This window comes from Somniosus microcephalus, chromosome 18, assembly GCF_052327205.1.
Source record: "Somniosus microcephalus isolate GS21.2 chromosome 18, FLI_Smic_1.0, whole genome shotgun sequence".
In the NCBI taxonomy this organism is placed as follows: domain Eukaryota; kingdom Metazoa; phylum Chordata; class Chondrichthyes; order Squaliformes; family Somniosidae; genus Somniosus; species Somniosus microcephalus.
Window position 1 is genome coordinate 56,160,184 of NC_141004.1, and position 23,309 is coordinate 56,183,492.

General features: G+C 48.8%; 1 protein-coding gene across 1 annotated transcript in view; it reads left to right on the forward strand.

Annotated features, from left to right (window-relative positions):
* Positions 1-23,309, forward strand: part of LOC147105288 (T-complex protein 11-like protein 1) — a 52,235-nt gene that overhangs the window by 23,441 nt on the left and 5,485 nt on the right. Inside the window, exons 4-7 of the mRNA XM_086011492.1 lie at positions 4,926-5,146; positions 7,542-7,678; positions 11,389-11,558; positions 15,121-15,302. Of these exons, the coding sequence (XP_085867618.1) occupies positions 4,926-5,146; positions 7,542-7,678; positions 11,389-11,558; positions 15,121-15,302 (710 nt within the window). The remainder of the gene's footprint in view (positions 1-4,925; positions 5,147-7,541; positions 7,679-11,388; positions 11,559-15,120; positions 15,303-23,309) is intronic.

The following is a 23,309-nucleotide window of genomic DNA, read 5'->3' on the forward strand; positions in this document are numbered from 1 at the left end:
TGGGATAGTGGACGCATTGAATTCAGAAGAATGAGAGGGGATCTCATTGAAAATTCTATAGATTCTGGAATGGTTCCTGCAGATTGGAGGATAGCAAATGTAACTCCGCTATTTAAGAAAGGAGGGAGAGAGAAAACGGGGAACTACAGATCTGTTAGCCTCACATCAGTAGTTGGGAAAATGCTGGAATCTATTATAAAGGATGCAATAACTGGGCACTTAGAAACCAATAGTAAGACTGAGCAGAGTCAACATGGATTTATGAAAGGAAATCCTGTTTGACAAACCTATTGGAGTTCTTTGAGGATGTAACTAGTGGAGTAGACAGGAGAACCAGTAGATGTGGTGTATTTGGATTTTCAGAAGGCCTTCGATAAAGTCCCACACAAGAGGTTGGTGAACAAAATTAGGGCACATGGAATTGGTAATATACTAGCATGGATTGAGAATTAGTTAACAGACAGAAAACAAAGAGTAGGGATAAACGGGTCTTTTTCAGGATGGCAGGCTGTGACTAGTGGGGTACCGCAAGGATCGGTGCTTGGGCCCCAGCTATTCACAATCTACATCAATGATTTGGATGAGGGGACTAAATGTAACATTTCCAAATTTGCTGATGATACAAAGCTAGATGGCAGTGTCAGTTGCGAAGAGGATGTGAAGAGGCTTCAAGGGGATCTCAACAGGCTCAGTGAGTGGGCGAGAACATGGCAGATGGAATATAATGTGGATAAATGTGAAGTTATCCACTTTGATAGAAAAAACGGAAAGGCAGAATATTTCCTAAATGGTGAAAGATTGGGGAATGCATATGCTCAAAGGGACCTGGGTGTCCTTGTACATGAGTCACTGAAAGTGAATGTGCAGGTGCAGCAAGCCATTAGGAAGGCAAATGGTATGCTGGCCTTCATTACAAGAGGATTTGAGTACAGGAGTAAAGAAGTCTTACTCCAATTATATAGGGCCTTGGTGAGACCACACCTGGAGTACTGTGCACAATTTTGGTCTCCTTACCTAAGGAAGGATATACTTGCCATAGAGGGAGTGCAATGAAGGTTCACAAGATTGATTCCTGGGATGGCGGGACTGTCGTATGAGAAGAGACTGAGTAAACTAGGCCTGTATTCTCTTGAATTCAGAAGAATGAGAGGGGATCTCATTGAAGCATACAAAATTATTACAGGGCTTGATAGGGTGGATGCTGGGAGAATGATTCCCTTGGCTGGGGAGTCTAGAACCAGGGGCCACAGCCTCAGGATAAAGGGTAGGCCATTCAGGACTGAGATGAGAAGAAATTTCTTCACACAGAGGGTGGTGAATCTTTGGAATTCTCTACCCCAGAGGGCTGTGGAGGCTCAGTCATTGGGTATATTCAAAACAGAAGTCGATAGATTTCTGACTAGTAAGGGCATCAAGGGATATGGCGATAGGGCCGGTGAATGGAGTTGAGGCAGAAGATCAGCCATGATCTCATTGAATGGCGGAGCAGGCTCGAATGGCCGACTCCTGCTCCTATTTCTTATGTTCTTATGTTCGGATCTGCGAGAGGAATGGTGAGGGAGAGATAATTGCACCAATATCATTTAAAAGCTGGAAAATTGCTTTATATTTCAGCCTTGACCAAGTTGAAAACTGAGTGGGCCAGCATAGTTTGCGACTGGAATTTTCTAGCCCTACCACAGATGTTTTCTACCAAAGCAACTACAAGAGATTTTCTCTGTTATTAACAAAAAAGTGATCTGAACCGACTGAACAGAGCCTCAAATGCATTTCAGCGTTCTCCTAAATATTCTAGCCAGAGATGGCGGCGATGTTGAGTGTTAGCCCACTAATTCATTCAGCTTCATAAAAGTTATCTGGAAGGATTCAGACAGAATTGAAAAGAAACGACAGCAAAGAATAAAGGTTTCAGAAGCAGATTTGAAGTCTTCTCCTTTTCAACTGTAGATTTATAAAGAATAGAAGGATATCAATTCCGATCGGCGAAGCTCGCAGAAGGACATTTAATGCACTTGTACTGCAGTGTTTTCACCCAGGTGTTAACCTGTTAAAAATAAAAGGAACACACCGGAATGCGGCACAATCATGTTAAACATTCATACATGAATTTCACCAGCCGGGATTTCTATTCTCTCTCGTTATACTTCGTAAAGGTTGAGCCCCAGTAGATAATCTCCTGTTTTTCTGGCAGTCCAGGTCCAGTTACAGGAAACTTTGGTTTATCCGGAGGTTGTATGTCCGGAAACCTCGATCTACCGGCAGAAATCAGGAGCCGTTTTGTTAGGTTTTTTTCCTTCTCGTGGCTTTGTTTTCAACAGTCGGGCTCTGGAAAGTCTCTCTGAAGCTGTTGCTAAGCTACAGAGACGCTTCCAAGGTACGGGCTGACTGTTTACAAGCTGTTGCTAAGCAACAGTGTTTGTTGTCAGATACGGAGATGAAAACCTCCGTATGCTTCAACATTAACTTTGTATGTCCGGCAGTTTTGATAGATCGGCAACAGCTCGGTCCCGTCGGTGCCGGATATCACAAAGTTTCCTGTATTTCACGTCCGGGATGTCTTGATACTTCATGGTGTAATGTTGATCTATACCACGTATCTGGGCACGTGCAAATGAGATAAGCCAGCTTATAGCTGGAGGGAACCTGAGGCAAGATCGAAGGACTGTGATTCATAAGAACTTAAGAAATAGGAGCAGGAGTAAGCCATACGCCCCCTCGAGCCTGCTCCGCCATTCAATAAGATCATGGCTGATCATCGACCTCAACTCCACTTTCCCGCCCGATCTCCATATCCCTTGATTCCCCTAGAGTCCAAAAATCTATCTATCTCAGCCTTGAATATACTCAAAGACTCAGCATTCACAGCCCTCTGGGGCAGAGAATTCCAAAGATTCACAATCCTCTGAGTGAAGAAATTCCTCCTTGTTTGAGTCTTGGCCTACCCCTTATCCTGAGACTATGCCCCCTAGTTCTAGACATTCCAGCCAGGGGAAACAAGCTCTCAGCATCTACCCTGTCAATCCCCTTCAGAATCTTGTATGTTCAGGGCAGATTGTCCAACACATCTTCAGGAAAGCAATAAATACACCATTTCCAACTCAGTCATTCTTTCCCAGAACTTCAAAACTGTAAAACTTCTTACCTTCAATAATCGCAGTCTTCTCTTCCTTCTACAATCTACAAGGTCTTACAATCCAAGCATGCATCACCTAATCACGGCTAATTCATTTTATCCTCATTTCTCTCCCGCTGTTTTCAATTTGGATGTTGTCCTGCACTGTGGGCCTTTGCCCTTCACATAGGTTTATCAGTAAAATAAAATTGACATGCATTTCTTTTAAAACACACAACACACTTGGTTCTTGATGACCACATTATATTACGTGTGGAATATATAAACCATCCAATCAGGAGACCAGACCTTCACACAGTTATTGCCAGGCTAAGTTGTTACAAGGTGTGTAATATTCACAGTTGGATCCATGATCTCTATATCTTGAAAACCAACCCTTGACCCCTCAGTCCTTGAAAACTACCGCCCCATCTCCAACCTCCCTTTCCTCTCCAAAGCCCTGGAACGTGTTGTCGCCTCCCAAATCCGTGCCCATCTTTCCCGCAACTCCATGTTTGAATCCCTCCAATCAGGTTTCCGCCCCGTCACAGTACCGAAACGGCTCTCATCCAAGTCACTAATGACATCCTTTGTGACTGTGACAAAGGTCTATCCCTCCTTGTCCTTCTTGACTTGTGTGCTGCCTTTGACACGGTTGACCACTCCATCCTTCTCCAACGCCTCTCCACCGTCGTCCAGCTGGGTGGGACTGCACTCACTTGATTCCATTCTTATCTATATAATTGTAGCCAGAGAATCACCTGCAACGGCTTCTCTTCCGGCTCCCGTATCGTTACCTCTGGTGTCCCCCAAGGATCTATCCTTGGCCCCTCCTATTTCTCATCTACATGTTGCCCCTTGGCGACATCATCTGAAAACAGAGTCAGTTTCCACATGTACGCTGACGACACGCAGCTCTACCTCACCACCACTTCTCTCGACCCCTCCATGGTCTCTAAATTGTCAGACTGCTTGTCTGACATCCAGTTCTGGATGAGCAGAAATGTTCATATTTGACCCTGAAATGAGCTTCCGACCACATATTCGCGGCAAAATGAAGACTGCCTATTTCCACCTCCGTAACATCGCCCGTCTCCACCCTTGCCCCTGCTCATCCGCTGCTGAAACCCTCATCCATGCCTTTGTTACCTCTAGACTTGACTATTCCAACGCACTCCTGGACGGCCTCCCACATTCCACCTTACGTAAACTTGAGGTCCTCCAAAACTCGGCTGCCTGTGTCCTAACTCACACCAAATCCCGTTCGCCCATCACCCCTGTGCTCACTGACCTACAATGACTCCTGGTTAAGCAATGCCTCGATTTCAAAATTCTCATTCTTGTTTTCAAATCCCTACGTGGCCTCGCCCCTCCCTATCTCTGTAATCTCCTTCAGCCCCACAACGCCCGCCCCCGAGATATCTGCGCTCCTCTAATTCTGCCCTCTTGAGCATCCCTGATTATAATCGCTCAACCTTTGGTGGCCGTGCCTTCTGTTGCCTAGGCCCTAAGCTCTGGAACTCCCTCCCGAAACCTCCCCGCCTCGCTACCTCTCTTTCCTCCTTTAAGATGCTCCTTAAAACCTACCTCTTTGATCAAGCTTTCGGTCACCTGCCCTAATTTTCTCCTTATGTGGCTCGGTGTCAAATTTTGTCTTATAATACTCCTGTGAAGCGCCTTGCGATGTTTTACTACGTTAAAGGCGCTATATAAATACAAGTTGTTGTTGAATTTAACAAAAGAGTAAATGGGTCAGGTGGGAGTAGAACTGGTGGTCTGAACTGAATCTCATTGTTGGTTTTATTCTCTTTAGTCACTGTTGTCTCTCCTGCTTCCTGGTCACACCCGCTTGCGCACCCAGATCAATGAGGTGCTGGACATGGAGCTGATCCAGCAGCAAGCCAAGCACGATGCACTGGATATCCAGCGATTAGCCGGCTTCATCATAGGCATGATGGGACATCTGTGTGCGCCAGTCAGGGATGAAGAGATTAAGAAACTGAAAGCCCTCACAGAGACTGTATCACTCTTCAGGTATGTTTGGAGAGGGGAGGGTGTGTGAGGCTATGATATTGTAAGCTCTTGAATTCCCTCCCTAAGCCTCTCTATCTCTGTGTCTCCTTTAAGACGCTCCTTAAAACCTAACTCGGTCTTTACGTGGCTCGGTGTCAAATTTTGTATGATGATGCTTGACGTAATAAAACTCACTACGCACTTGTTTCAGAACATGGAAGTCTAGTTGTATCCACTAGCTCCTTGTCTTTACAAAATGTCCCTAGCAAGCTGGGACCAATGCCCGAGTATTTATACTCCTTGGACGGCGCCACCAGCTGGCCGTCCAGTGTTATTTCATAGGTAGTTTCTCGATGATGAGATTTATGACAATGCTCCTGTGAAGTGCCTTGGGATGTTTTATTACGTTAAAGGCGCTATATAAATGCAAGTTGTTGTTACTGTCCCACATGAGTCAAATGAAATCTGGAGCAATACTCCTGCAACTATTCACAAAGATAGTATTTGTGAGATGTACCCAAATAATGGATAACTTTTTGAATTAGAAGTTACTGAGGTAGTGTAACCTCCTTTGATCTATGTTCATTTCTCTTTTAATACAATCCAGCATTCATTTGTTTTCTTGACGGGAGCCAGGCATTGGCTTTCCTGATTTGTTTTTGTCAGTGTTTTCCCATTAATCTTGCAATCCCTCTGCTTATTTTGTATCACTAACTGATGTCTTTGCACCCATCATTTCTGAAAATGTTGAAGAGTATTGGTTCCATTACCAAGCCCTGCAAGACCACACGCATCAAATTCCTTCACCCACAATCCTTGCTATTTACTCAGACCTTTTGTTTCCTAACGCTCAGCCACAATGTGATTCATCTTATGCTTGCAAATACTGGGCCTGTTTATTTTCCTAACTAGTTCTGCATGGAAAAACCTTATCAAAAACTTCACCTAAAAGCCAAGTAAACCACATCAAACCTGTCACCCCATCTACATCTTTAGTTATTTTATCACAAAATTCTGTTAAATTTGTCAGGCGTGACTTCCACTTTGTAAATCTGTGCTTGCTCTCGCCAAGTTGTTCATATCTCTCCAAATGTTCATCCAGCTTGTCCTTAATAATCGATTCTAGAATTTTCCCCAGTACCAAAGGAACAATTTCATGAGGAACGTAGGAATTGCTACACAAAAAAAGACCAGGGCCCATCTGTTACAAAGTATTTACAGCACAGACACAGGCCATTCAGCCCAACAGGCCCAGATACCATCCTGGTAGTCGCATGATACAATGATAATGGGTTGTTGACGAATCATAGCAATTAATCTCGATAGCAAACCCAGACATGAGGTGAGATAGTCCTCAGTGGTGGAGAGCTTTGGGGACCATAGGTCCAAAGTCACCTGTTCCTCCTGAATATGCCACAATTACCATATGCCATGTCTCAAATTGCTCACATACTGTATCCCAAAATATTATCTGAAAGAAATCTCTCTAATTTGCATTTGAATGAATCAATACTATTTGCTTCCACCATCTCCTTAGGGAGCCTGTTCCACAGATTGACACCCCACCCCCCCCCCCCCCCCAACAACCCCCCTTCCCCGTCCTGCTTCCGCGATCAGACTCCCGCAGACATCAGATTTCTCCGCCCCCACAAGATCCAGAGCTCCCCCCCCTTCCCCCCACCTCCCCCCCCACCCCACGCTCCCACTAACCCAGCTGCAGGCCTCCTACCTGCTCTTGGGCTGAGTCCTCCTTTAGAGCGTTTCCCACCCGACAGGGAGCCAAGCCTGTCAATCAGTCTGGCTTCCGGGCGGGGAACCTGCTGGGGAAAAAAGTAGCGCGCTGTGGAGTCAAACCTGCACAGCGTACGGGGAGACTCAGACTTCGGACCAAAGCTCCTCCCCTCACAAAACTCACCCCAGTAAGTACCGGGGCCAATGTTACCAAGCCCCCTTCAAGCCCCAAGCCATGTCCTCTGGTTCTACTGTTTTTATTCTACTATTTCCAGCTGCAATCCTTCTGGGTCAGCTCTTCAGATGATGATGATTATAAACCACTCAATGTATACCCACACCATTTATAAAGTCATCGAATCCATCAGTGGGATTATCACTCCTAGATATGCATTATTCGCTGTATAAGCCATCTAAATTAATTGATTATGTCAGAGCCTTGTAATTACCTTTTACACTGCTGATGTATATTAAACTTTGACAGTCAAACTTCATAACAAACCACCTGTGGCCTCTTCTGTTTGTTCCGTGCATTCACTTTTAAATATGTTCAGGAGATCACCTACTGACACATCTCACGGGTTGCTTTGCTTTCTCCACATACTCACCATATCAGAGTAAAACAGCCTATATCGTCAAGAGAGGAATGAAATCTCTAATCGGTCTAGCTTTGCCTTCTCTACAGGGAGATCTTCCGCGTACTTGACCTGATGAAGATCGACATGGTGAACTTCACCATTAAGACCTTGAAGCCACACCTACAACAACAATCCATCCAGTACGAGCGCAGCAAGTTCCAGGAGTTCCTCAACAAACAGCTCAGTAAGCAACTCAGTGAAATGGTCATCGCTCGGCCTGTTCTGGCACGGAGCCGGTGAGAAGATAAACTGCAGGAACTAATGAGAGTTAATGCAGAGAATGGCCAGAGAACTGGGAAGCAAGAGTTGATGTGCTTAAAATGAAGGGAGACTGCAGAGATGTTGAGGGGTGGGGTGGGGTGGAGGGAAGAATTGCTCTGGTAGCTAAATTGTTAACGTGTTATTTCTGAATGCATTTACAATGTTGCTGCATATCTTGCAGCCAGAGTGATTCCTCCCTCCCCCAAAGAAGAGTTAAATGCAATTGTTTTGTGGATGTTTAAGAATAGACTGAGCACAGTTCAGAAAATGCAGCTTTTAAATTTGCTATGAATCCACCTCCAAAATAAATAAAACAAAGGGCATCAAGGGAAGTAGTCATAAATGTCATGTGTGAGGCTTCACAATCTAAACTGGGCCTTAAAGCTTGGTTCACATGGGCTGAAATTGTTCTTGGCCCTCTAGACTAAAATCATTATTTGCATTCATGACCTTCAGTTCAATTCCAACATTCCCCCCACTCACCACCTAAAAAAGGAAATTGAACCCTGACCAACATTGCATTGTTACGTTTTTTTTCCCAAGGACACCACGGCTTTAAAATTGTTCAAGATATTACCTGCAGCTAGGATGTGACAAAAGTACACATGTTCAAAAATGAAAGTGTTTCTCTTCTCACACTAAGATGCCAGTGGGTTTACTCCAGTATATATACTGGAGGTGCCGAGACTCTATCCCGCTTTCCACATGCTGGCATGGGCATAAGAAGGGTGAACTGAAGTCATGAATCCTAACAATGATTTTAGTCCAGAGGGTCAAGAACAATTTAAGCCCATGTGACCCAAACAGTAAGGCCCAGTCTAGAGTGTGAAGCCTCCACGCTCACACAATCTTCATGACTGCTTCCCTTGAATACACCTTATCCACGATCTAACGCATTTGTGGCATAACACAGGCTGCAGAAAATTGTGCATTTCCAGCCTCAGATAAAATCTCTTTTGTTGGTCTCACCAAGCCACATATAACACGCACACCTCGTTCCACCTTTGGCAGCCTTCCCCGATGCCTCTTTCACTCAAACTGGTTGCTGAAGGGCGACTCCCTTCAATTTCTTCCTCCCCGTTGGAAGTGTTTGACCTGCGCTGAATTTCACTCCAGTCAGCCCAACCCGAGCTTGAGAGTCGGCATGCAAGGAATCGCAGAGGGGGAAACCCCCGTGGTCCGTCGCGAGCCAGACCAGCGGCTGAGGCAGCTTCCTAAAGACTGCAGAGAAATTGGAAACGGCGCACAGCTTACTGACCTTTGGTTGAAACCTAAGGTAGTATTTACGCAGTAGAGGCAGCTAAAGTGAGAACATGTAGCTACAGATAGAAACATGGAAACATAGAAGATAGGAGTAGGAGTAGGCCATTCGGCCCTTCGAGCCTGCTCCGCCATTCAGTGAGATCATGGCTGATCATCCAAATTCAGTACCCTGTCCCTGCCTTCTCCCCATATCCCTTGATCCCTTTAGCCTTAAGAAATATATCCAACTCCTTCTTGAATATATTTAATGAACTGGCCTCCACCGCCCTCTGTGGCAAAGAATTTCACAGGTTCACCACTCTCTGGGTGAAGAAATTCCTCCTCATTTCAGTCCTAAATGGCTTAACCCTTATCCTTAGACTATGACCCCTGGTTCTGGACTCCCCGGCCATCAGAAATATCCTTCCTGCATCTAGTCTGTCCAGGCGTGACAGAATTTTATAGGTTTCGATGAGATCCCCTCTCAATCTTCTAAACTCCAGTGAGTATAAGCCCAATCGACACAATCGCTCCTCATACGTCATTCCTGCCATTCCAGGTATCAGCCTGGTGAATCTTCGCTGCACTCCTTCCATGGCAAGAACGTCCTTCCTCAGATAAGGCGACCAAAACTGCACACAATACTCAAGGTGCGGTCTCACCAAGGCCCTGTACAACTGCAGCAAGACATCCTTGTTCCTGTACTCGAACCCTCTTGCTACGAAGGCCAACATACCATTTGCCTTCTTAACCGCCTGCTGCACCTGCATGCTTACCTTCAGCGACTGGTGCACAAGAACACCCAGGTCTCTTTGCACTTCCCCTTCTCCCAATCTATTGCCATTCAAAAAATAATCTGCCTTCCTGTTTTTGCCACCAAAGTGGATAACCTCACATTCATCCACATTGTAGTGCATTTGCCATGTTTCTGCCCAATCTCCCAACCTGTCCAAATCGTACTGGAGTTTCACGACATCCTCCTCACAGCATACCCTCCCACCCAGCTTTGTGTCGTCTGCAAATTTGGAGATATTACATCCAATTCCCTCGTCCAGATCATTAATATATATTGTGAACAGCTGGGGTCCTAGGACCAATCCTTGCGGTACCCCACTAGTCACTGCCTGCCACTCGGAAAACGACCCGTTTATTCCAACTCTTTGCTTTCTGTCCGCCAACCAGTTCTCTATCCAAGTCAATACCTTGCCCCCAATCCCATGTGCCTTAATTTTGCACGCTAATCTCTTATGCGGGACCTTATCGAAAGCCTTCTGAAAGTCCAAATACACCACATCCACTGGTTCTCCCTTATCTATTTTACCAGTTACATCCTCAAAAAATTCCAGTAGATTAGTCAAGCATGATTTACCTTTTGTAAATCCATGTTGACTTTGTCCGATCCTGTCACTGCTTTCCAAGTGCTCTGCTATTACATCTTTTATAATGGACTCTAGCATTTTCCCCACTACCGATGTCAGGCTTACCGGTCTATAATTCCCCGCTTTTTCTCTACCACCTTTTTTGAATAGTGGGGTAACATTAGCTACCCTCCAATCCATGGGTACTGTTCCAGAGTCTATCGAGTTCTGGAAGATGACCAGCAATGCATCTACTATTTCTAGGGCCACTTCCTTAAGTACCCTAGGATGTAGATTATCAGGCCCTGGGGATTTATCGGCCTTCAGTCCCATCAATTTTCCCTAACACCATTTCCCTACAAATACTGATTTCTTTCAGTTCCTCCCTTTCATCAGACCCTATGTTCCCCAGCATCTCTGGGAGGTTATTTGTGTCCTCCTTTGTGAAGACAGATTCACACAAAAGTCTCAATTACTGTCGGTAGTACTTAGCATGTTTGTAGGACATTCCTCTGTCTGTTATTTAGTGCAGGTGTTATCCCATTTATTTTAAAGGAGTCAACACCTCCAGCAAAATAACACAAGAATGTTATACGGATGTGTTAAGCTCATACAACAAAAAAAACATTTGCATTTATATAGCACCATTTACATAGTAAAACATCACAAGGCACTTCATAGGAGCGATTATCAGACAAAATCTGACACCAAACCACATGAGATTTTAGGATGAGGTGAGCAAAAGCTTGGTCAAAGAGGTAGGCTTTAAGGAGCGTCTTAAAGGAGAAGAGAGAGGTGGAGAGGTTTAGGGAGGGAATTCCAGAGCATAGAGCCGAGGCAGCTGAATCCCAGGAGAGGACTGGGCATCAGTGCGTACACACCACGACCACGCTGGCTGAAATGAGCTAACTCTTCTTCAGGAATCAAAGCAGGGACCTTTTGGTCTATATGGCTCAGTTGCCTTTATCGACTGAGCCAATGTCTCAGTAGTTTTCACACCAATTGTTACCTTCTTCCTTCTCCCATTTCTCAGACACTTTGGAACACACGACCGCATGGCTGAAGGCAGCAACTGAAGAAACTGTCAATTCTGTCTCGCCATCTCACGGCAACCGTCCAGCAGGGGCGAACCCAGCAGTGGTCCTGAATCAAGGCTACATGAACTTGCTGAAATGGGACCGTGACGCCAACATTTACCCAGAGGTAAGCTCCGAGTCACCAGTGAGTGGAAAGCGTTCATTCAGGCAGGTTAAGGAGTGCTGTGCCTATCGCTCGCAGTTGTGGCCATGCTGGGGTATGTGGCTAGCCTGCTCCGTGCTGCAAGAGGCCAAGTTCCCTCAAGAAGGGCGAGCAACCACAAAACCAGCATGGCAAATAAGGTGCCGTCATGGACTCCGCTGAAGTACCTTGCATGCCACCACTACATTTCAGCCTTAAAGACACGGTCAGTGTGCCAGGATCCATTAAATTAGTCACAGTAACTTTCAATTAACAGAGGATACTGAACCATAAATGCACAGGGACTGAATTAATATCAATAGACAATCATGTTATTGAGTGATCATGTTATTTTAAGTTCAAGGTCAGCCTTCGGCCTCTGCTGCCAATGTGGTTGCGTACAGCCTCACCCTGTGGATGGGCTGTGCCAATTGATTCCTCCAATTTTTTTTTGTTCTTCATTCACACCTATTCAGGTCTTCTTTTGCCTCTCACTTTGGTCCTGGTCACATGTAGTTGACATGATCCAGTGGTTCCACATTATTGTGCGAGCGCACATATTAACTTCAGTAGCGCACCAACACGGAAGCGCCACATGCAATGAGAAGACAAGGGCGTGCACAGCCTTTGTAGGGCAGTCTCAGTCCTATTGGTTGACTGGTGTATGCGTGTGTGGAACCAGTTTGTCATGATCGTGGTAGAACTGTGCCCTCCCCTCCACCACACACGGGAAGTCCTGCCCTCCGCTACCCAGTCACACTCTGCATTGTCCTGGCGTGGCCTTGTACACAATTCCTATTGGCAGTCAGTGCCCCCTGTACTTCCTGCCCATGAAACCAGGAGGCGGGCTTATTTCATGGTGGCGGCTTCGGGGGGAAACCGAGAGGCCTAGTAAAGTCAGACTCAGCGGTGCCTTGAAATCTTTGGCAATTGCATATTCAAGTCCTATGTTTGCTGATCAAGGTTGAAGTGGGCCCAAGACCTTTTGCCCCATACGGCTGTGGAATGTGTGAGGCCAGCTCTGGACGCACTGCCAGGTTCCATAACTCCTCCTGCACAATTTCTCCCAAAGGACCATCGGCCATCAGAAAAATAAACAAATGGAGATAAATAAAATAGATTCTGTTTAACAGTTGACTTTTGATAGTAGGACTGATGGGGAGACTCCATCTAAGTACAATGGCTGGGAATGGGTTTTTGATCCCTTGTCAGGAAGCTGGGAAGCTGCCTGTCTCATGCAGATTATTCCTCCAAAAATTTAAATTCGAAATAGTCATTTAAAAAAAAGTAAAATTTGGGTTTATTTTGATGATAGGAATGCTTCAAGTCATTTATTAAGAGAAAATGAATGGCACTGTCTGTATCTGAAGTTGTCGATCATTCCTGGAGCCAACTTCACACCAGCCTGCACCTACAGAAATGAAAATTAATATTGTTGGCTCCTCACTCCTCTCCCCCGCCAATTTTGTCAGGTTGCGCTCCCTTCCCATGTGAACAGAGGCGGCAAAATCAAATTCTCTGTCGATCCCAGTGGTGCGGTGGTGGAGGGGCAAAGTACTGAGAGGGGAAGAACACTATTAAAACTTAAAAATGAGGTGCCAACCTGGGGAAGCTGCAACACAGGACTACATGCATGCTAAACAGCAGAAGCAGCATGCTATAGACAGGGCTAAGTGATTCCACAATCAACGGATCAGATCAAAGCTCTGCAGTCCTGCCACATCCAGTCGTGAATGGTGGTGGACCATTAAACAACTAACGGGAGGAGGCTCCATGAATATCCCCATCCTCAATGATGGTGGAGCCCAGCATGTGAGCGCAAAAGACAAGGCTGAAGCGTTTGCAACCATCTTCAGCCAGAAGTACCGAATGGATGATCCATATCGGCCTCCGCCTGCGGTCCCCACCATCACAGAAGCCAGTCTTCAGCCAATTCGATTCACTCCATGTGATATCAAGAAACGGCTGAGCGCACTGGATACAGCAAAGGCTATGGGCCCCAACAACATCCCGTCTATCGTGCTGAAGACTTGTGCTCCAGAACTAGCCATGCCTCTAGCCAAGCTGTTCCAGTACAGCTACAACACTGGCATCTACCCAACAATGTGGAAAATTGCCCAAGTATGTCCTGTCCACACAAAGCAGGACTAATCCAATCCAGCCAATTACTGCCCCATCAGTCTACACTCAATTATTAGCAAAGTGATGGAAGGTGTCATTGACAGAGCTATCAAGCAGCACTTACTCACCAATAACCTGCTCACTGATGCTCAGTTTGGATTCCGCCAGGACCACTCGACTCCAGACTTCATTACAGCCTTGGTCCAAATATGGACAAAAGAGCTGAATTCCAGACGTGAGTTGAGTGACTGCCCTTGACATCAAGGCTGCATTTGACTGAGTGTGGCATCAAGGAGCCCTAGTAAAACTGAAGTCAATGGAAATCGGTGGGGGGGGAGCTCTCCATGGCTGGAGTCATACCTAGTACAAAGGAAGATGGTTGTGGTTGTTGGAGGTCAATCATCTCATCCCCAGGACATTGCTGCAGGAGTTCCTCAGGGCAGTGTCCTAGGCCCAAACATCTTCAGCTGCTTCACCAATGACCTTCCCTCCAACAAAAGGTCAGAAATGGGGATGTTCGCTGATGACTGCACAGTGTTCAGTGCCATTTGCAACTCCTCAGATAATGAAGCAGTCCATGCCTGCATGCAACAAGACCTGGACGACATTCAGGCTTTGGGCAATTAGGGGTGGGCAATAAATGCTGGCCTTGCTGGCGACGCCCACATCCGGGAACTAATTTTTTTTAAATGGAGGCAGGAAAATGCACGGAAAAACTGACCCCAAGATACATTTGAAGTTCGTCCACAATCCGGGAACCTGATCATCATCACTGTTTCTAAAAGAGAAAGTTGTTCTGAAAATAAAAGTGAGTACAATCAACCGCAGCTCTGGGTTTGGAGAAGTCAGAATGTGGTTATTTTCCCTCAGAGGCAAAACCTTCAGTTATCACCGAGACTACTTTAGGAGGGATGGACACTTATCAGGTTAGGCCCACGTCCGGGGTTTGGTTTTTGTTGCTCTTATCGACCTACTTTTCCTGAAAGTGCTGATCTCTGCTGGGACACGGTTCCTGGGTGCTGGCCGTCCTTTAGGTACCGCAACCAAGTGGCCACTCGTGTGTTAGTAAGCTATTCAACCACGGCGCAGATCACAGCCAATTCCATTCCCGACATGCACACCTGCATGCTGTCTAGCAGTGGTCACTCAATAGCAATCAGGTGTGGGAACCTGGGCCCCCAATGTCCCCATCGCCCCAAAAGTCTGCCAGGACCAATTCTAACACACGCTGGCTGAGTTGATCTAATGGCCACAGACAAGGAATCAAAGCTATTGGATTTAGTTTGAACTGACTTGACATTCTAAATGGGCTATCGTTGCTCAGCTGTTCCCTGAATCCCACTCTTCTGCAGTGATTGACTGGATTCTGTAGCCTTTCCGCTGACAGACGCCATGAACCGACACACTTTTTTCCCTCTCCTTACAGACTGTGCTGATGGACAGATCACGTCTTCAGGAGCTGCAGCAGAGACTCGATCAGCTGACTCTGGTGGCTTCCGTCCTTTTGGTCACCAGCAATGTGGTGGGAGCAGCCATTTGTGGTTTGCCTGGGTTTGTAGATAAACTAAAGCAGGTGACTTGTGCCCTGTTGGATGGGCTGAATTGCAAGTAAGTGAATCTGATCACACGTGTCTGCAGGAAGCGGCAGCGGAGACAGAATATTTTGAAGCATATCTATCAGCACTTGCTATAATTATAACACTATTCCTTCAGTATGCACAGGTGAAAATGTTGCACAGTGCCAATCAACTTTCAGCTGTGAGAGTGTAGACAGACACCTGCATGGGCCGGTATTTCGCAGTAACTGCGGGAGGCTGACTGGGTAATGCACAGCTTCTCTAGTTTTTGTCTTGCCCTCTTGCGTTATGATCATACGGTAGGTTTTGAAGTCAAAGGCTATTTCGCCCCATTTGATTCCATCTTTCCGCAACACCAACTCTACAGCCTTTCCCTTTTCAGCATTGAACTGTCTTTTAAATGTCCAGTCCCAGCCTCAAACACACCACCAAGCAAGGCATTCCCACTGTCAATCACCCTCTGTGCAAAGAAACCCTTCCAAGCTTGGGCTGTTCACTCTGACTTTCTCCAGCCATGGGGCTCTGGGCTCAGTCTGACTTTCTCCAGCTATGGGGCTCCATGTTCACTCTGACTTTCTCCAGCCATGGGGCTCCATGTTCACTCTGACTTTCTCCAGCCATGGGGCTCCAGGCTCACTCTGACTTTCTCCAGCTATGGGGCTCCATGTTCACTCTGACTTTCTCCAGCCATGGGGCTCCAGGCTCACTCTGACTTTCTCCAGCTATGGGGCTCCATGTTCACTCTGACTTTCTCCAGCTATGGGGCTCCATGTTCACTCTGACTTTCTCCAGTCATGGGGCTCCATGTTCACTCTGACTTTCTCCAGTCATGGGGCTCCATGTTCACTCTGACTTTCTCCAGCCATGAGGCTCCAGGCTCACTCTGACTTTCTCCAGTCATGGGGCTCCATGTTCACTCTGACTTTCTCCAGTCATGGGGCTCCATGTTCACTCTGACTTTCTCCAGTCATGGGGCTCCATGTTCACTCTGACTTTCTCCAGCCATGGGGCTCCATGTTCACTCTGACTTTCTCCAGCCATGAGGCTCCAGGCTCACTCTGACTTTCTCCAGTCATGGGGCTCCATGTTCACTCTGACTTTCTCCAGTCATGGGGCTCCATGTTCACTCTGACTTTCTCCAGTCATGGGGCTCCATGTTCACTCTGACTTTCTCCAGTCATGGGGCTCCATGTTCACTCTGACTTTCTCCAGTCATGGGGCTCCATGTTCACTCTGACTTTCTCCAGCCATGGGGCTCCGTGTTCACTCTGACTTTCTCCAGCCATGGGGCTCCGTGTTCACTCTGACTTTCTCCAGCCATGGGGCTCCGTGTTCACTCTGACTTTCTCCAGCCATGGGGCTCCGTGTTCACTCTGACTTTCTCCAGCCATGGGGCTCCATGTTCACTCTGACTTTCTCCAGTCATGGGGCTCCAGGTTCACTCTGACTTTCTCCAGTCATGGGGCTCCGTGTTCACTCTGACTTTCTCCAGCCATGGGGCTCCGGGTTCACTCTGACTTTCTCCAGCCATGGGGCTCCATGTTCACTCTGACTTTCTCCAGTCATGGGGCTCCGTGTTCACTCTGACTTTCTCCAGCCATGGGGCTCCGGGTTCACTCTGACTTTCTCCAGCCATGGGGCTCCGGGCTCAGTCTGACTTTCTCCAGCCATGGGGCTCCGTGTTCACTCTGACTTTCTCCAGCCATGGGGCTCCATGTTCACTCTGACTTTCTCCAGCCATGGGGCTCCGTGTTCACTCTGACTTTCTCCAGCCATGGGGCTCCGGGTTCACTCTGACTTTCTCCAGCCATGGGGCTCCGTGTTCACTCTGACTTTCTCCAGCCATGGGGCTCCGGGTTCACTCTGACTTTCTCCAGTCATGGGGCTCCGTGTTCACTCTGACTTTCTCCAGCCATGGGGCTCCATGTTCACTCTGACTTTCTCCAGCCATGGGGCTCCGGGTTCACTCTGACTTTCTCCAGCCATGGGGCTCCGGGTTCAGTCTGACTTTCTCCAGCCATGGGGCTCCGTGTTCACTCTGACTTTCTCCAGCCATGGGGCTCCGGGTTCAGTCTGACTTTCTCCAGCCATGGGGCTCCGTGTTCACTCTGACTTTCTCCAACCATGGGGCTCCGGGCTCAGTCTGACTTTCTCCAGCCATGGGGCTCCAGGCTCAGTCTGACTTTCTCCAGCCATGGGGCTCTGGGCTCAGTCTGACTTTCTCCAGTCATGAGGCTCCGGGCTCAGTCTGACTTTCTCCAGCCATGGGGCTCCGTGTTCACTCTGACTTTCTCCAGCCATGGGGCTCCAGGCTCAGTCTGACTTTCTCCAGCCATGGGGCTCCGGGCTCAGTCTGACTTTCTCCAGCCATGGGGCTCCGGGTTCACTCTGACTTTCTCCAGTCATGGAGCTCCGGGCTCAGTCTGACTTTCTCCAGCCATGGGGCTCCGGACTCACTCTGACTTTCTCCAGCCATGGGGCTCCGGGTTCACTCTGACTTTCTCCAGTCATGGAGCTCCAGGTTCAGTCTGACTTTCTCCAGTCATGGGGCTCCGGGCTCAGTCTGACTTTCTCCAGTCATGGGGCTCCGGGTTCACTCTGACTTTCTCCAGCCATGAGGCTCTGGGCTCAGTCTGACTTTCTCCAGTCATGGGGCTCCGGGCTCAGTCTGACTTTCTCCAGTCATGGAGCTCTGTGTTCACTCTGACTTTCTCCAGTCATGGGGCTCTGGGCTCAGTCTGACTTTCTCCAGTCATGGAGCTCTGTGTTCACTCTGACTTTCTCCAGTCATGGGGCTCTGGGCTCAGTCTGACTTTCTCCAGTCATGGAGCTCTGTGTTCACTCTGACTTTCTCCAGTCATGGGGCTCTGGGCTCAGTCTGACTTTCTCCAGTCATGGAGCTCTGTGTTCACTCTGACTTTCTCCAGTCATGGGGCTCCGGACTCACTCTGACTTTCTCCAGTCATGGGGCTCCGGGCTCAGTCTGACTTTCTCCAGTCATGGGGCTCTGGGCTCAGTCTGACTTTCTCCAGTCATGGAGCTCTGTGTTCACTCTGACTTTCTCCAGCCATGGGGCTCCGGGCTCAGTCTGACTTTCTCCAGTCATGGAGCTCTGTGTTCACTCTGACTTTCTCCAGTCATGGAGCTCTGTGTTCACTCTGACTTTCTCCAGCCATGGGGCTCCGGGCTCAGTCTGACTTTCTCCAGCCATGGGGCTCCGGGCTCAGTCTGACTTTCTCCAGTCATGGGGCTCTGTGTTCACTCTGACTTTCTCCAGTCATGAGGCTCTGGGCTCACTCTGACTTTCTCCAGTCATGGGGCTCCGGGCTCAGTCTGACTTTCTCCAGCCATGGGGCTCCGTGTTCACTCTGACTTTCTCCAGTCATGGAGCTCTGTGTTCACTCTGACTTTCTCCAGCCATGGGGCTCCGTGTTCACTCTGACTTTCTCCAGCCATGGGGCTCCGTGTTCAGTCTGACTTTCTCCAGCCATGGGGCTCCGTGTTCACTCTGACTTTCTCCAGCCATGGGGCTCCGTGTTCACTCTGACTTTCTCCAGCCATGGGGCTCCGTGTTCAGTCTGACTTTCTCCAGCCATGGGGCTCCATGTTCAGTCTGACTTTCTCCAGCCATGGGGCTCCGTGTTCACTCTGACTTTCTCCAGCCATGGGGCTCCGGGTTCACTCTGACTTTCTCCAGCTATGGGGCTCCATGTTCACTCTGACTTTCTCCAGCCATGGGGCTCCGGGCTCAGTCTGACTTTCTCCAGCCATGGGGCTCTGGGCTCACTCTGACTTTCTCCAGCCATGGGGCTCCATGTTCACTCTGACTTTCTCCAGCCATGGGGCTCTGGGCTCAGTCTGACTTTCTCCAGCCATGGGGCTCCGGGTTCACTCTGACTTTCTCCAGCCATGGGGCTCCGGGTTCACTCTGACTTTCTCCAGCCATGGGGCTCCGGGTTCAGTCTGACTTTCTCCAGCCATGGGGCTCCGGGTTCAGTCTGACTTTCTCCAGCCATGGGGCTCCGGGTTCACTCTGACTTTCTCCAGCCATGGGGCTCCGGGTTCACTCTGACTTTCTCCAGCCATGGGGCTCCGGGTTCAGTCTGACTTTCTCCAGCCATGGGGCTCTGGGCTCAGTCTGACTTTCTCCAGCCATGGGGCTCCGTGTTCACTCTGACTTTCTCCAGCCATGGGGCTCCGGGCTCAGTCTGACTTTCTCCAGTCATGGGGCTCCAGGTTCACTCTGACTTTCTCCAGCCATGGGGCTCCGGGTTCACTCTGACTTTCTCCAGCCATGGGGCTCCGGGTTCAGTCTGACTTTCTCCAGCCATGGGGCTCTGGGCTCACTCTGACTTTCTCCAGCCATGGGGCTCCGGGCTCAGTCTGACTTTCTCCAGCCATGGGGCTCTGGGCTCACTCTGACTTTCTCCAGCCATGGGGCTCCGGGTTCAGTCTGACTTTCTCCAGTCATGGGGCTCCGGGTTCAGTCTGACTTTCTCCAGTCATGGGGCTCCGGGTTCAGTCTGACTTTCTCCAGTCATGGGGCTCCGGGCTCAGTCTGACTTTCTCCAGCCATGGGGCTCCATGTTCACTCTGACTTTCTCCAGCTATGGGGCTCTGGGCTCACTCTGACTTTCTCCAGCCATGGGGCTCCGGGCTCACTCTGACTTTCTCCAGTCATGGGGCTCTGGGCTCACTCTGACTTTCTCCAGCCATGGGGCTCTGGGCTCACTCTGACTTTCTCCAGCCATGGGGCTCTGGGCTCACTCTGACTTTCTCCAGCCATGGGGCTCCGGGCTCAGTCTGACTTTCTCCAGCCATGGGGCTCCGGGTTCAGTCTGACTTTCTCCAGTCATGGGGCTCCGGGTTCAGTCTGACTTTCTCCAGCCATGGGGCTCCGGGTTCAGTCTGACTTTCTCCAGTCATGGGGCTCTGGGCTCAGTCTGACTTTCTCCAGTCATGGGGCTCCATGTTCACTCTGACTTTCTCCAGCCATGGGGCTCCATGTTCACTCTGACTTTCTCCAGCCATGGGGCTCCGGGCTCAGTCTGACTTTCTCCAGCCATGGGGCTCCGTGTTCAGTCTGACTTTCTCCAGCCATGGGGCTCCATGTTCAGACTGAGTCTCTCCAGTCATGAGGCTCCGGGCTCAGTCTGACTTTCTCCAGCTATGGGGCTCCAGGTTCAGTCTGACTTTCTCCAGCCATGGGGCTCCGTGTTCACTCTGACTTTCTCCAGCCATGGGGCTCTGTGTTCACTCTGACTTTCTCCAGCCATGGGGCTCCATGTTCAGACTGAGTCTCTCCAGTCATGAGGCTCCGGGCTCAGTCTGACTTTCTCCAGCTATGGGGCTCCAGGTTCAGTCTGACTTTCTCCAGTCATGGGGCTCCAGGTTCAGTCTGACTTTCTCCAGCCATGGGGCTCCGTGTTCACTCTGACTTTCTCCAGCCATGGGGCTCCGGGTTCACTCTGACTTTCTCCAGCCATGGGGCTCTGGGCTCAGTCTGACTTTCTCCAGCTATGGGGCTCCAGGTTCACTCTGACTTTCTCCAGCCATGGGGCTCCGGGCTCAGTCTGACTTTCTCCAGCCATGGGGCTCTGGGCTCAGTCTGACTTTCTCCAGCTATGGGGCTCCAGGTTCACTCTGACTTTCTCCAGCCATGGGGCTCCGGGTTCAGTCTGACTTTCTCCAACCATGGGGCTCCGGGTTCAGTCTGACTTTCTCCAGCCATGGGGCTCTGGGCTCAGTCTGACTTTCTCCAACCATGGAGCTCCAGGTTCAGTCTGACTTTCTCCAGCCATGGGGCTCCGTGTTCAGTCTGACTTTCTCCAGCCATGAGGCTCCAGGTTCAGTCTGACTTTCTCCAGCCATGGGGCTCTGGGCTCAGTCTGACTTTCTCCAGCCATGGGGCTCCGGGCTCAGTCTGACTTTCTCCAGCCATGGAGCTCCAGGTTCAGTCTGACTTTCTCCAGCCATGGGGCTCCGGGCTCAGTCTGACTTTCTCCAACCATGGGGCTCCGGGTTCACTCTGACTTTCTCCAACCATGGAGCTCCAGGTTCAGTCTGACTTTCTCCAGCCATGGGGCTCTGGGCTCAGTCTGACTTTCTCCAACCATGGGGCTCCGGGTTCACTCTGACTTTCTCCAACCATGGAGCTCCAGGTTCAGTCTGACTTTCTCCAGCCATGAGGCTCTGGGCTCAGTCTGACTTTCTCCAGCCATGGGGCTCCGTGTTCACTCTGACTTTCTCCAGCCATGGGGCTCCAGGTTCAGTCTGACTTTCTCCAGCCATGGGGCTCCGTGTTCACTCTGACTTTCTCCAGCCATGGGGCTCTGGGCTCAGTCTGACTTTCTCCAGCCATGGGGCTCCGTGTTCACTCTGACTTTCTCCAGCCATGAGGCTCTGGGCTCAGTCTGACTTTCTCCAGCCATGGGGCTCCGTGTTCACTCTGACTTTCTCCAGCCATGGGGCTCCAGGTTCAGTCTGACTTTCTCCAGCCATGGAGCTCCATGTTCAGACTGAGTCTCTCCAGTCATGAGGCTCTGGGCTCAGTCTGACTTTCTCCAGCCATGGGGCTCGATGTCCTGCCTCGCTTTCTCCGTTAAGGCTTTGAATGTTAATGATCCCATGCACTACCTCTGCTAAGCAAATTAGTCTAGCCACAATGGGCCTACATTTATTTGACGGTTTGAAGAGACAGTTAGTTCACTGGAAAGGCCTTGTTTTAAGCATTTAAAGCAAGAACACCTTCCCAGGTTCCGCCTTTCTGGACCATCAGAGGCATTTTGGAGGGAAAGACTAAAAAGTATATCTGGAGGTTGGCTGCAACAGGCTGAGAACCATTCGTCTTATTGAACTGTTGAAATGACACTTATCTTACCATTGTTTGCCCAACATAAGTGGGCATGGGACTTGCATAAATATAGCAAGAATACATGATTGTTCAGGAATACAGATGTGGTTTGGGTGCAGGGTGGAAACTAGGTGGGCCAAAAGCTGAAATGCTGCTCAAAAACCTTGACAGAGCAAAAGGATAGATACAAAAAAATCATGTAAGGCGGGCAGGTTACTGAAGTCTCAAGAAACATTACAACGCTGAACTTTACCAGTGCTCACTGACCCACAGCCTGTGCGGCACATCTTGTTCCCCTGGTGCTTACCCATGGCCTGCGATGAGATGTTAACCGGAAAGAATATGTCATTTTCACAGCTATTGGACAGAGTTGTGATCCTCTTTATCTTTTTCCGAAATGACTGGGGATTGGGCCTGGTTCCTACACAAATCTCGATTCAGCTTGAACCGATGAACTGATCAACCAGCTGTGTAAAACAAGTCGACTGCTTGAAATGCTGGAAACACTCAGTGGGTCAGGCAGCATCTGTGGAGAGAAACAGAGTTAACGTTTCAGGTCGATGACCCTTCGTCAGAGTAGGCTGTATTGGTAACTGAGGAAACCAAAATAGCCACTGCTGGGAAAAATGATAACCTGGATATAGAGCAACTCCTTCATCACACATCGATGCAAAATAATTCCTCTTCTGTTATGTGCACAATAGTTTCAAAATAGGGTTTATTTTTAGGAGATTAGGGGGTAGTTTTATTTTTTCACCCAGGGCTTTTCATATCGAACTACTTCTTAAACTTGGTGTCAAACCTCTGCACTGTTTCTCGAGCTTGCTGCTTGGAGCGACTCACCCTCAGATTTTTACTCACCCCTCGAACCTTTCCACAGACATGTCTGAGGCCGGGAACTCGCAGCCTGGGGAAAAGCTGCATTCTGAGACTCTTGGCAGGGTGTGTTGGGAGTACAGGCCTCCCTGTAACACGCTGGCTCAAAATGTAATTCCCACACCTATCATTTTGGAAAATGTTAATTTAAGCCAGTTAAGGTTCAAGAAGGCGGCTCACCACCACCTTCTCAAGGGCAACTAGGGATGGGCAATAAATGCTGGCCTTGCCAGCGACGCCCACATCCCAGGAATAAATTTTTTAAAAAGTCAGGTTCAGTAGAGTGGAAGGAACGATCTGGACTCTGTC